The 14,858-nt window shown below is 41.2% G+C and overlaps 1 protein-coding gene across 1 annotated transcript in view; it reads right to left on the bottom strand.

The window, feature by feature from the left end:
- Positions 1–986: 986 nt before the first annotated feature.
- grid1a (glutamate receptor, ionotropic, delta 1a) overlaps positions 987–14,858 on the bottom strand; it is an 88,993-nt gene continuing 75,121 nt past the window's right edge. Inside the window, exons 11-14 of the mRNA XM_056435807.1 lie at positions 10,274–10,469; positions 8,165–8,331; positions 6,108–6,348; positions 987–2,507 (exon numbers count right to left, since the gene is read on the bottom strand). Of these exons, the coding sequence (XP_056291782.1) occupies positions 2,070–2,507; positions 6,108–6,348; positions 8,165–8,331; positions 10,274–10,469 (1,042 nt within the window). The 3' untranslated portion in view covers positions 987–2,069. The remainder of the gene's footprint in view (positions 2,508–6,107; positions 6,349–8,164; positions 8,332–10,273; positions 10,470–14,858) is intronic.

The following is a 14,858-nucleotide window of genomic DNA, read 5'->3' as shown; positions in this document are numbered from 1 at the left end:
AAGCTAAATATTGTATTTTCAGCTATCTCTCTGGTTAATTAAATAGATTTGTTTTCACAGTCAACAGGGAGTACACACAGATGGAGAATATCCATGCCTGACACGTGCACATCTGTCTTCCAGGTGTTCAGCACTTAGTTTTGATCTACTTGCAGCATTAGTTAAACTCTCTCTTGATGAGGAACACTGAGGAATAAGTTTGCCCAGTTTTATCAATTATATAACAACTAGAGAAAAAGAAAGTAAATTGAAAGGACTTTACTGCGGCTAAAGTGAGCCGAGCAGCTGATTAAAATCACTGGAGTAAGGTCTCAGAGAAAGACCTGCGCAGTATGGAAGCCAGTAACATAGCAACTCCACTTTATTCTCCACCACGCTTTACACAAGTGTTCGAGACCATCAATTTTGATTGTATTTGGTGTGTAGAAGGTTTTTTCTCCTATAAATCTAAAATACCAACTTGATATTTGAGATAGTAGCGTGATGGATGTTTGAATCTGAATGTAGGGTTCAACATCTGGTTCAATGTCCTTGGCTTAGTTCAATGTTATGGTATTCATTGTAATTAGAGCAAAGTAAGCTTGGTAAGAGGTGTGAAGGTCACATTGAGAACAACGTAAGGTTTTTCAATATGTATCCTACACAAGCCCTGGTCATCACACTGACCAGCTGCTCGGCTAACGTTTGCTCTCCCAACTCCCTTCCTGTCCACTGGTGGCTAGTGTGCTCGTACAGGTGTGTGCTTGGACTGGTGGGGGTGTGCCGACAGTTGTGACCTAGCTAGACGACAAGTGTCGTCGCTATGGATAAAATGATTGTCAATTGGTATCAATGTTCAAAATGGACTGTGTTATTGATTTGGGGCATCATACTGCGCTCTCAAACCCAGTTGTTGGCTGGAACTGGTAACATTTAGAGGTAGTTAGATATCTAGAACAACAAGCGACAGATCTGACATTCTTTCCAGGCAGAAACATGCATAAGGCTCATCATTTAACATTTTTATTTAAAAAATATACATGCTGTTTTTATGCCTTAACACACCAGGGGCAATTTCTCTCATACAGTTCACTGTTTCGGTAATGTCATGAGTACTTTTACACAAGCAAAAACAACTTGAGATGAAGGCATCAACCAAACGCTTCGTGTGGAGCGGACCTGTTCAAGTCGTCCACCATCGTGTACAAAGTCCCAGAGACTCCATAGTCGGTGCCACGCAGGCTCGTGTCTCCCCCGGTGTGTAAAGGCCTAAAACTGATACCCAAAAGTTTTTTTTTGAACATTGTCATTTACAGAAAAACATGTGTTCTTGTGATAAACATGGTCCGGAAAAAAGAAAAGGGTAAATGTAGAAAATGCAGTGAGCTGAGCAACAACCTCATGGTCATGCAGTTGTTGGTTTGCAAACAGTATTTAGCAAATCCAGGTTTTGCCGATTTAAAATCTCTTTTTTTCAAGAAAACAAAAAAATAACGCCTTAATTCAAGCTTTCATTTTCCTCACGAAGACACAATGTTAACACCAGTCACGAATACACACCGACACCATGATATCCCAAATATGTTCTGAATCACACATCTCAGTTTTTGTATCATACTTTTTATTTTTTTCATATGAAACAAATCAAATCTTTCAATGTCTTTTGAAGTGTGAATGACTTTTTTTTTTCTCCATGAATTCTCACAGTACATTCAGTTCATGTTGATCTGAAAGAAAACATCTTTGAACTTGGCACTTAGAAAACAACCACAAAGTATTGTCACCTTTATTGATTTAGAACAAAATTTACAAAGCCATTCAAACAGTCATTTTTTTAATACTTTTATATTTTTTAAACTCAACTGTTGAGAATATTCAAAATACTCTTTTTAATGTTACTTCTTTCTCTCTTTGTACTTACAAATATGTACATTAAAGACAATGTTTTGTCACATGTTGTCCCACTGACTGTTCGTCACTGGTAATAAAAAGCCTTTTTAAGTGTGTCGTTTATATCTCTGCACACGGTAAGCACTCCGTCGAGCGCTCTGCTCTCGGCTTGAGCTCGAGTGTCTGAGTGTTGGGCGTGTTCAGATGGAGGTCCCGTGGCTGGGCTCACTGGCTTCTGGGATGGGTCCTCTTGGCACCGGTTGGTAGGACATTGGCATGGGTGTCTTGCCTGGGCTCTGCCGGAAGAGCCCCCCGTTGGGCGCCCTGTGTTTGCAGCGGATAGAGGGCATGGTGGCACTGCTGAGGGGCAGGGGCAAGGTCCTGCCAGTGGCCGCGCCCAGTGTCCTTCCTGCCCCACGACCCTCCTGGAGGAAGGTGGTCACAGAGAGCCGCGGCGGCCCCCGATGAGCTGGGTAGTCCCGCGCAGACAGGGCCTCGAGGGAGTGGCTGGGCTGCATGCTGCCAATGTCCAGGGCAGAGATCTCGATAGACTGGCCGGGCAGCTGTTTGTGGGCCAAGTCCTCGTCCAGGAGGCTGTTCAAACGATGGTGGACCTGTTCCAGGTTCACCTCTTTGTCCTACAGATGGATGGAAAGAAAGGAAGAGCCACAGAGCGTGCGTGGAATAAAAAGAGGCCAGGAGAAAGGAGGTTTTAATTGAAGGGAGAGCATGAATGTAATTAAAAGTGTGATAAAGAATGAAATGAGTGTGCAGTGACAGGGATTTGGAGGTTATAGGAAGGACGGGGACAGAGTGTGAAAGGAGACAGAAAAAGACAGGTTACAAGGGTCGCTTCAATACCACCATCACGGCCAGTTTGCATGCAGTGCAGTCGACACATTTTTGCGCGGGTGCTAAAAAAAGTTTTAACTTTATTGAATCAACCCAAATATATTCATTAATGATATACTGGAAAATTTCAAGCAGCCCACATCAAGAGCGACATTATCTTTAAACACTAAATCTTGAACATGGGATCGTGAAAGGTAACGTCTGCTCTTCTGAACTGAACTGAAATGAAGATGCCTCTTCATGCAGAAGTGTTTGAATCAGGCGACAAACACGTCTGCATTGGGCGACTCTTGCATGAAGAGCATCAGGCTCCCATGGACACAACGGTCCAATCAATCAGACTGAAACAGTCAAATAGAATAGAAGTAGTTACTGCCAATCGATCAAAATAATCGATTCCAATTTTTTTCTCTCTAAAACACGGAGGGGAGGGAGGAGCCAAATAAAAGGCAACTTATTATTGATCACATATTGGCTGCACCCTTCCCTCCACACAGCAATTTACTATTCCATCATCATGCATCCATTTAAGTCGAGCCACACTGAAGACAAGCACAACAAAAAAAGCCAAATAACGGGAGAGACCATGGGGTGAGATGACAAATGATGCAACAAAAAAATCGACCCCTGCCAAGCCCCATGCCCCGCCCCTTGGCCCTGACACAGCCAATGACCATCCAGTACGCAAGGCCTCTCCTGACCTGTGTCAAGAGGCTCGGCCTCCTCCCAGTCTCTCTCTCTGTCTGTCCACATGTGCCGCCTCCCTTCTGGTGAAGCGCTCGTTATGTCATTATATGTCAATGGACCAGAAACCCTTTCCAGACCGTAGTCCTTAGTCACCTGCTGAAGATCATAGACAACGACACATTACCAAAACGGTCCCATGTGAATCCGGACATTGACATATAATTGCAATTAATGACTACTAAGGTGATAAAAGTTTGACAATTTGAGAAATACTCTTCTTGGCTCGTGAGAATTAGATGGAGAGATCTATACGGTTCTCATGCCTGGCCGTTGTGTACATAGCTGTGAAGTGACAGGAGCAATTTCAGGAGACCCGGGTTCCAGTCCAATTATTTTATTTAGAGATATTGGTCAGCTGACAATTGGAGTGCTTCCTCGGCTAGCCATCTTCTGGCTGTAGCGTTCCATGCAACAGACAGATATGAGAGTGCTCTGAATTTGAGATGCATCGATTGCAATTTTCTTTGCCGATTCCAATTTTCTTTTCAAAACCTTAAATGACAGCAAGGCCAATTTTCTTTCACCGCCGTCCTGAAGAATATTTGCGACAGCCCGAAAGTCTGTGTAAATTCTAAATGTCATCCCTTTAACCTTCTATCATCTATAGTGGGTATTTGCTTAAAATTACAATTGTTGTCTTTAAATTCTGTGTTATTAGCAGTCTAAAGTGAGTATGAGGCATTTTAAGAGGGCAAATATATGTAAAAACTGTAAATTGTACATGATTACTAGTGAAGACATAACAATATAATTTAATAATTTAATATAAATATTCCTATTTGCTGAATATCTGTTAATTGCATGAACATACAACCTCCTTCATGTCAGCTGTTACATCCGGCTGCCGGTCACTGTGATAACTGAGCTGCACGTGGTCACGGCCATCTTTGATATTAATCACATCATCTAACTCTCGTTAAGAAAAAAGAAGAAGGCTATTCCCCGAAAGTCAAACTATTCCTTTGGACAGCTGATGTAGACAGCTTTGAAGTAGTTTTTGATTAAAATGTTTAACGTTGTCATAAAGTCCACATACTGTATGTTTGTGCTGTCATGGTGCGTGCGATGCTGGGTACAATTCAAAGTGATGCTCCGCCCACATCCTACGGATGTCAAACACTTGTTCTGCACAGGCTTGAAAGTAGACTTCAACAGAGAGAACAGCCTGTGGTGGAAGCTGCTGAAGTCGGCTTCAATTCATGGTAAGAAATGTTATAATCCTCAAACAACGTGTTTTATCCAATCCAAACTGAAAAGAATGTAAAGCTATCAAATTAACACAGTGGTCTAAAACTAAAAGGCTGTGAATTCTAACATGTAAAAGCTTAAATCAGATAATTATTGCTTTATAAAAGACTCAATTTATTATTCTACATCAGGGTTGCAACTAATGATATTTGTTTATGATTAATTAACCTGTCAAAGATGTTTTGAGTTCCTCTGATAAATGTTGAGCTGATTAGTTTGTTATCGAACTTTGTCAGGCATTTTCTGTCACTCAACTAATCAGTTGTTTCTGATTTAATCTACTTAAACATTTGTTTTGTTCTGATCAACTAATAATCAACTCAATACGTACTTATTACAATCTCATTTCAAGCCTCTAGAGGGTGGGTGTTTGATGCTTAAGAATAGAATTTGGGCGAAAACCGCTTGAAAACATGTCCACAAACAAATTAATGACGGAGCACATAGCCATGAGATTATCCTCAAACAACACATCTAACACATCTCATGTTCTCTTAATAAGGAGACAGGGATGTTTGTCTCTCGTGAATCTCACATGACAGCCGTATGTGGGTATTATTCGAGCAGCTGCACACAGACTGAATAGGAATCAAACTCCATGGGTGGAGTTTGACTTCCTGGGTGTCTTTTCAGGACAGGACTGGATCTTTAATGGCTGCCCTCAGCCAGTGATTCTTATTTGAATGTTGGACTGTCAATGCTCAGATTTTTTACGATCCGCTGTTGCTCACACTTTAGTTTAGGGATGTCAAGCCTTAGTTGTCTGGACACCTCGTAGAGGGGCGGCCCAGTTGACAGCAGCGAGATGAAGTCGGAGCTCTAAAGCGTTCAGACTTGAAGGGATTAGCTGAAGAGAGCTGTCGTACAACTGAAGCGCTTATTGACTCAGAAGTACAATTTCATTATGTGGTTTTGAATTTGCAATTCACCACGATGTACTGTTATCACTTCGGCTGCGGTTTTCTCACATGAGCACCAGAGACTGTGGTTGTCCGTTTAGGCAATGAGTGTTTTTATGTGTCAGTATGAGAGAATCACAGAGAGCGTGTTTGAGAGAGAAGCCTCAGAAGTCCCTGAGAAAGCTCGCCGACCTCTCTCCCAACATGAGAAGGAATGAGTAGATTGATCACATGATGTCTGGACTATCAGGGGCACACCTATTATAACTGGGTGTACTGCAGCTCTACTAAATCGGGGCTGGTGTCAGCGCCTGCTGGATCCATAAAGTAGAGTGTGGCAGTGGCATCTCTGGGCAGGACCGGGGGGCCCGGGGGTCTGGGTCTCGACCAGGGTCTCGGTGGGGCAGGCGGACCCGTGGTGGCCACCATGGGCCGGTTCTGGGTTAGCAGGCTTGGGACTGGGCCCTGGCCCGAGGAGTTGTCAGTTGTCACCTCTTTGGGCTGCTCTCTTCGGCAGTGGTTGCTGTTCCACCAGGTCTCCAGTGCCGCCACCAGGAGGGCCAGCAGCAGCCCGGCAGCCAGGATGCAGAAGACGCCTGCAAAGCTGTGGAGACGAAGCGCCCGTCCCTCCGTCTGGGCGTCTGCGTGGCTCTGCAGGTCGCAGCGGCCTTTCCTCGGCCACCACTTCTGCTTCAGGATGTCAAGGTCTCCTTTTTCCTGAAGCTCCAATACCCTGTGGAGAAGAAGCCCGAGTAGTTCTTTCACACGAGTGCACTCAAAAAAACGATTCAAGCCCTTCTTAGAGGTGACACATTTAAATATTGTTTGATACATTTAAATAAATCAATTACAAAAATAGATATTTATATTTAATGGGTGTAACACAAAATGTATGAATACTTTCATTTATTAGATTTATTTAGGTTAGATGGTGCGCATATCAACTCAAAATAAATGTGTTTCATTGGGGACTACCCTTTGCGCATGCGCCAGCTGAAAATCAGTTGTTTACATGAGGTGAAGACACTTTCAGGGCTGTACGGTGGTGTAGTGGCTAGCACTGTTGCCTCAGAGCCAGAGGTCCGTGGATTCAATTCCCAGTCGGGGCTATCCTTCTGTGTGGAGTTTGCTTATTTTGTTAGTTAGTTAGTTTATATTTTGAGTTGGACAAACACAAATTAATTTAATTTAATGAATATCGTTATTTTATTTTAGATGTATTTGATACAAATGAGTTGGACTAACTTAATTACATTTTATTGCACTGATGTGCTAAATTTGAGTTGGAGTTGCATATAATTATTGGATGGAAAACCTGCCAACAATTTAATTGAGTTCATCCAATGAGTCATTTCTTTGAGTGTGGGTGCAGATGTAGATGTCATGACAGCACACAGCACTGGACTAATCTAACACCACATTATTATCGCACTGATTCAGGCATGTTGGGTTCTGGGTAATCCAATGACAAAGACATTGGAGGAGAGTGAAGACGACCAATTAATTATAATAGGAGAAACATTAAGAAAAATCAATATAACTGCTCTGCATGACTAGATGTACTTGATAATACTGGACATAACAATGGACTGTAATGGCATTGATTGTTAGCCAACTAAAGACCCATTGTGGCAAGAAGTGATACAGATTCATGAACAATTGATAAACAGAGCTCAATGACCAGTTTTATGTAAACAAGGCACAGAAAAACCATCTCAGCTTGAATTCTATGCGTGGAAACAAATATGATCAAATACTTCAGTCAACTCATGAGTTACTGTGCACAGAGGAGTGGATGCTGTGGAAGAGAAGGACGCCGGCCGAGTTCAAACGAGACACTGGCTCAGTCCCATTGGAGCGGTTAGCTTTCTGCAACGTCATTATTCAACCTCCTTCACAGTGACTGGCACGTGTGTGTTTGTGCAAAAGCCTCCGCATTCATCCAAAGACAAAGGAAGACAATGCCTCAAAGCTTTTGATATTTACACTCACGTAACCCCTTCAAATATGCAACCTCTCTGTTCCTCAAGTTATTTCAGATCTTTCTCATCCTCTAATTTTGGATGGTTTTGTGAGCTACCTTGATCTAAAAATGTACTTCTTACAATCGTATAATACTGCACTGAAATGGTTTTCAGCAGCATATTTCTGTATCTTTTCTGGTGAAAAACAGATTAACCAAAAACAGAGGAATGACAATTTTAAATATGAACTTCTCAGTCAAACACTGAAAGGTAAAAGGTAAACTCACCGTCTTTTTGTAAATACCACATTTTGGTTCAACTTCCCGCAATTGTGTGCACTTACTTGTGGGTTTACCTTGAAATAAAGTGGTTTGATAATCTGTCCCAAGTCTGTTGCTTGTATTTAATGACTGGTTGGACTTGTTTTGACAGATGTGCCTGTGTTTTTAAAGCCTCAGAATATAAACCAGTTGTAATAAATTGTGGTGTATTAATTCAAATAACTTACAGGTCCAAGGATACCAATATCAGGACATATCAGGTGGTCCCATTACTGCTTCGCTAAAAATATACCAATATACGTACTTCTGAGAGAAGAGGTCTCTGTACGGACTGCCGTGCTGCAGGGCTATGCCGTAGCCTCTGGTGCTCATGCTGTTGCCGGCAACAGTCAGTGTGCAGTCATCATCTGTCAGAGCAGCGTACTCCACCACCGCCATATCCCACAGAAAGGCATACGACTCTCGTTTTACCTGAATAGGAAAAGGATAACAACATGACAGATGTTTTATAGCCGCGTGACACTATCTCTACACAGCTATCGAAGAGCACAAATAAAAGAACTCTCCTCGATCCTGAAGGAATCGACCGTAAATCAGGTGGAACATGGTTTTTCACCGGTTAATGTTATACAAATGCTTTTACTTTGTTTTTCACAGTGAAAGCGACCCCTTCGTGACATTTCCCCTTCGTTGTTATGTCCCTCCCCAGCATCATATACAGCATAACTATCACACGGATTAGCCCAGCATTACATTTATTTGCAAAAGTTCTTAAAATAGTTGCATCCCAATCTATTTTCCAGCTTTGCATTCCTCTGCGTGTAGCATATTTTCAGAGACAATCATGTGCTGTAGCCTCAAGCGCATGCACTGCTGAGAATATGGACAACAACTAAAGCTGAAAATCTGCCTGAAATCCTGCTGGACTTTTTTATATTTATTTTCTATGCACTTCTCTGGCTTTCTTCCCTGTAGTGTCACGGCATCCCACGTCGTCCAGAGTAAGGCTGTGCTCTCAACAAATACATCTGTGCAGAGTTTTCACCTCACGTCTCATTAGGACTGCACAGAGCCTTCGAGTTCACTCAGCTTTGATAAATAAACACATATCGGAGAAATCACATAACCAACACACGATAAAACTGATGCCAGACTGAGACACCTGCAGTAGTTTGTGGGCTTTGAGAAGCACTGGAGTAATTCAGCCACTGGCTAATAATAATAATAATAATAATCATTTATTTTATATAGCGCTTCTCAAGTCACCCGAAGTCGCTTTACAGAGCTAAAAGGGCTTCCCCCTCACCAAATATGTTTACAGTGGGATTTCATCTGGGAATAGTAGATTTTAATTAATATATGTGTAATGCAAACGCGACTGTCTATGCTGATTCCTCTGCAATTAGCTGCTTAAATAATAAGGCAGTGTAATGACGAGTGCGCATGTAAACACTTTGTAATCTGTTTAATGATGGATCATTCTTCAATCTGGTGTTTGTAAATGTGTTCATTTATCTGTAAAAGGAAGAAAGAGAAAAGTGAGAATGCATGAAATATTAATTCATTACCACATCATTTCTCCAGAATAATTGAAAACCGTCTCGATTCAATCGATTAAAAGTCCTACTTCAGGAACAGTAATTATTTAACCAGCTCACATGTGTTCCTACCTGGCGGTGTGAAATTAAAAAGCTACAATTATTTAAGCATTAAGGCTGAGCATGTGTCTTGGAGGATGCTGAAGATGTAATTACCTTCGCATTGAAAATGCGGAAGGTTATGTTTTGATCGCTGTGTATTTATTTATTTATTTATATATATTTATTTATTTATTTGTATGTGTGTTATTCGCGTAACAAAAAAAGTTATAACCGAATCGCATGAAATTTGGTGGGATGATTGGTTATTATCCGGGGACCATTTGATTAGATTTTGGAATTGATCGGGTCAAAGGTCAAGGTCATGAAAAGGTCAACATCTTCTTTTTACCATAGCACGGTCAATTTATATCCAATTGGCAACTAATGCCAAAATGTTCATAATTCAATGCCCAATCTTGTGATATGCGAAGGTATGCGCTCTACCGAGTGCCCGTTCTAGTTACGTTATGTTTTTAGATTATACATTTAAGAGCATAAACAATTCCTGGAGAACAAAGCCATTATTTCCTTGCCAGCCTGATTCATTTGAAATAATAGCTTAATGTATATTAATAAATGTATTGGTTTGAAATGAAATCATATTTCAAATAAGTAACACTTTAGAAACAACGGATTGAATGAATTCTGACTCTCCACATCGCTGTTTGAGGATATACAGTTTGCAAAGATGCCAACAGAAGTCAAACAACAGCAACATGAGAACAAAGTGTTCAGACAACATTTTATTAATGGATACAAAAATAAATATTCACCTTCTTGATTCCCTCTGATGGGCTGTGGACGGAGTTCTCAAAGGCGTTGTTCTTGTTGATGGTCTTCCAGAGTTCAGCAAATGTGCTGTCTTGCTCCAAAGGGTTGGTCCCTTTGGCCTGGAAATACTCGTACACGGCCGAGTCCCTGACCGTCCCGTAAACAAGGTCCACCTGCTTGGACAGGTCCTGGAAAGACCTATAGTTCGGGTCAAATTAGCAAGTTAGTGTAAATTATTTGATAAAAATGTATTTGGGAAATATGGAAATAATTATTTCAAAACCTTGTCGAGAAACATAATTCCATGACTAGCTGCAGGAATATGACTGTTGTGTTCATGAATGTACATCAAGCAAAAATGACTGCTTTGTATTCAAGCCCCCCCGCCAGCCAGTCATATTGCAGTTTATGTTAATTTCAGTCCAAATTGTAATCATTGTCGTTTTAATCCTATTAGCATTTGTTTCAAATTGTCATAATTATGAATCATGAATTATTGAGTTTGAGCCAAAAATGGGTTTTGTGCGGTCTCAGTGACCTTCACCTCGAACCACCAACGTCAAATCAGTTCATTCTTGAGTTAAAGTGACCATTTTTCATCACATATGGAAAGGAATCCCTCCAAGCGTTCCTGAGATATCACGTTTACGAGACAGTTACAGACAGACAACCTCAAAACATAATGCCTCCGGGTTGTAACTATTGCCTGCACGGAGAGATAAAAGTTAAATATGCAATAAAAAGTCATGAAAAATGTCAGTGTATGGCATGTCTCGCGGAAACCTCTGCTGCTGGAAAATGAAGCCAACATGGATGTGGATTTTGGCATTATTTAGTACCAGGTCGCAAGCTGCTAGCTGTCTTCCTCTGTTGTGTCGTCACTCCCAAGATGGTGGCCGGAGCCCATGGGCTTCACACTGCTCTTCAGAAAGCCACGGAGACGACGTCCGTATGTCATAAAGCCTTGTGAGTATCTCAGAACATTCTTTTTGAAAAAGAGTTCACTTAATTATCATAGAGAGTAATATCCTGGAGGGCAAAGATGTTATGAAACTAAAACACATGTAACAAGGACAGAAACACAGTTTCACTCTGTGTCCCGGGGTGTAGTTTTTTTTAGGTATATGTTATGTACAGAGAGAACAAACAAAAGAGGAAAAAAGTCATACAGTGTTAAACTTCATGTCTAATATGCAAATATTGGCTTCAGTAACCATATTTTTTTCAGACCAAGTTGTTAATTGTTCCCCTTCGTAAACCTAAGGTCTCGTGCACATGCACACTTTGAATCACACATGCCCGCACACTCAGTGGGAAGCATTTTAATGTCCTGCAAAAGGAGGTTGGTCTCTGGACATACTGTCGGTAGTAAACCAGAATCAGACTTATGGCAGAAAGAGAAGAAGTTCATTACAAGAATCACAAAAAAAAAGAACGAAAGGAGCTGGACTACACCCATACTCAGTTTTTTCATAAGTCATATCTGTCACATAAAGAAAGTTCCACTATCGCCAATTTGGAGTAATCCCACCTTTTCTGCGAGACACTTTGGCCACCAGGGACAATAAAAACCTAGGTTATCATCTTTATAAAATGAGTAATTACATTTATAAATGAGCTTGCCAAGTTAAAGCAAAGTGATAATAGTATGGCGCCTAAAACTGAATAGTGAGTGAACCCTCCAGGCGTAGTACTGCATCTGGAGAGGAAGATACAAAAATGCCGATTGTAAAACAGAAATCCACATTCCCATCGTTCTTTTGCTCCCATACTTGGTTTCAGACAGCACAGCTTTCCCACCTCGACCACATTCCTCAGCACGGAGCTGGTTTTGTGGGCATTGTCTTAACATGTTGGTAACTTTCCTTTTCCAAGCCAAACTGCTCATTTACATGCAATTAAATCACCGGTTTGCTGTCTACTTTCTCCAGTAAACAGAGATAGAGGATTAGGGAAACCTGATTTCCCCAGGTGTATTTCCCCTCGAGAACGCTGATTTCCCCGCCATGTTTATGTGGAACCATTTTCTAATCTGTTTTTTTTTAAACTGCACATATGCATGATAGAAGACCGCAGCCAGGGAAAATAACAGCTGAGCAGCTGGATGAAAGGGAAGATAATTGCAGAGCGATGCGTCCTCGTATTTAAACTGATTCCCACTAATGTCCGACTGAAACTGAAACTAACAATTGACCACAAACACACACACACACACAGATACTCCCCCCTGCCCCCCACACACCCCTCCCCCCACACACACACCAGTTAAAATGAGTAAGTCATGCTTTTAAAATAAGGTCAGGCATAAGGGAAACGGATACCGACTCGCTGCATGTATACATGGATTTACTGTGTGCGGTTATTACTACAGTGCATGTAAACACGTTCCCCAAATACCTGCATGACCTGGTTACTTCCCCAGGACGATAGGAAAAGCAGCACATGTCCAAAGTAATTGTCCTGCACTATTTGTCCTCCAGTGGCACAAAAGCAGGTGGCGCCTTCAGAGGAAGTGAATTCAGGTGTGTCCATGAACTGGGATAAGCTAATGGTTATTCCAGAGTGTTCTACCTTCTGCTTTGTCGTAAATTGAAAATATATGTTGTTGTTAGATTAACAGTGACTTCATAATAGGACATGAATCATTGGATTGGTAGACATGCCCACTTGGATTATGGGTCGTTTCAGGATCTTGCAACAACATCAATTGTTCAAGGTTTGAACCACATGCAACTAGAAAAAGAGTGGCTAGTTTCTTCATTCAGTCAGAGAACTCCCATTTGTGAGGTGAGATCTGAAGTGTTGTTCGTGTCTCTGTTAGAAAAAGAAGCAGCCTCTTCCCTACACTTGACCGCTGTGACGGGACCCCAGGCACACATTTAGTTTCAGGAGAAGAATCCTCAGATCCTTCCAAATGTTAATCAACCCGTTTCCCTTCGTCCATTCTATTTTTTTTAGAAAATGTAACTCAGGGGGTCACAAACGATTTTCCACTAATGTGTTACCAGCTATCTTTTTTTACCTTTTAAATGCACTGAGCGGAGTATTCACTCACAAAGATGATGCAATTGGGAAGTGGAGCAGCAGAGTAAATCTGAATGCACTGCTGTAAGTAAGAGAAAGCAATAGAGTCCAACAAGTCTCCTCTTCCTCAGCTCGCACTTTAAAAGTGCAATGATTGGTTCTTCTCGCAATAAGGAAAGCTACACGCACGCTATTAAATGATATACTTTTTTTCATTTTTAAGTGTATGCAAATGACTATACATGTCAGATTTGATTGCCTATAAGTACAGATAAAAGAAAATCTATTTATATTAGCTGAGCTGAATCCCACAAAGGCCATGAGTTCTCCCTTCACCGGTGAGCGGTGATCTGCTTAGTATTCACTCCCCCCCCACCCCCCCTTACATGTCAACATGGCTTAGTATTCACTCCCCTCCTCACATGTCCACATGTGGCTATTTGTTCAACAGAAGACGGACCCAATGCAACAAATGCCTCTCTGCCCATTCTTCAGGGAGAGACAACATACCAAATTGGATTCACGGAAAAATAGTTATTGGACTGAAGACAGGCTAGTTGTTAGGCAGCGGCTTGAAAACACCAGATGCAGCTGATGAGAGATGCACTCATCTGGACATTCAAGCCAGCGCTTGTCCCTGAAGTTAAAATATTAAAATACACCTCAAGAACAACACACACTCTTGACAGCATAAACACACTCATCTGTGTGTTTCTGCTAAATAAAGACCTCACGACAGAAATAGGTCAAGAGATGTATATACTCTATATATTCATCAAGGCTGATGCACACAATTAAATTCATTTGCACAGCCCAGTATCACAAATCACAAATGTGTGGGGCAACATTTTAACATATCGATGTCAGATGACATAAAGGCTATGGAAATATTCTGCTTTCAAAAATATATATTATGCATTTCACTGCATACTATATGAGTGAACAATAAAGTGTGCAATTGTGAAAACATATTGGCACTGGCAAATAACAAAGATGAAGGTCGCTTTCCACCGGCTGCAGGTCATATCAGCCGTATCTAAAAGATTGTCTGGTTTATGTGCTCCTAGCAGGGGTCTGTACCCAGACAAAGATTGTTTACGGGGTTCAAAAACAAAACACATCACTCAGTAACTCTATAGTTCAAAGAACTTCAACAGAGTGAGAAGCCTTCTCTCTAGTGGATCACTTTATATCAATTTCAGAAGTCACATTCTTCCACCTACAAAAAATATGGTGTGTCAGATTTAGAAGGCTACAGTTGTTATTTCAATGCCTAAGACACACAATAAATCAAGATTTTGGTAAATATGAATATAAATATATCAAAAGACTTGCATAGGGATTTGGGTCCAAAACTAATGTTTAAAGTATGCACTATTCCCACTGTAAGAATAACAAGAAGAAATAAATAACACACTGCAAGTGTGTCATTTGACATTCATGGTAAAATACCACAGAATAATAGGACCTTGATTATTCTTCTCATATCCATTACTGTATAGAGTACATGTGCTCTTAAAACTCATGCAGCAGAGATAACTCAGTTCCATCCACGTGAACGTG

The sequence above is a fragment of the Pseudoliparis swirei genome, chromosome 17 (assembly GCF_029220125.1).
Source record: "Pseudoliparis swirei isolate HS2019 ecotype Mariana Trench chromosome 17, NWPU_hadal_v1, whole genome shotgun sequence".
NCBI classification, from domain to species: Eukaryota; Metazoa; Chordata; class Actinopteri; order Perciformes; family Liparidae; genus Pseudoliparis; species Pseudoliparis swirei.
Note: the sequence above shows the minus strand (reverse complement) of the source record. Positions and strands in the feature narration are given on the sequence as shown.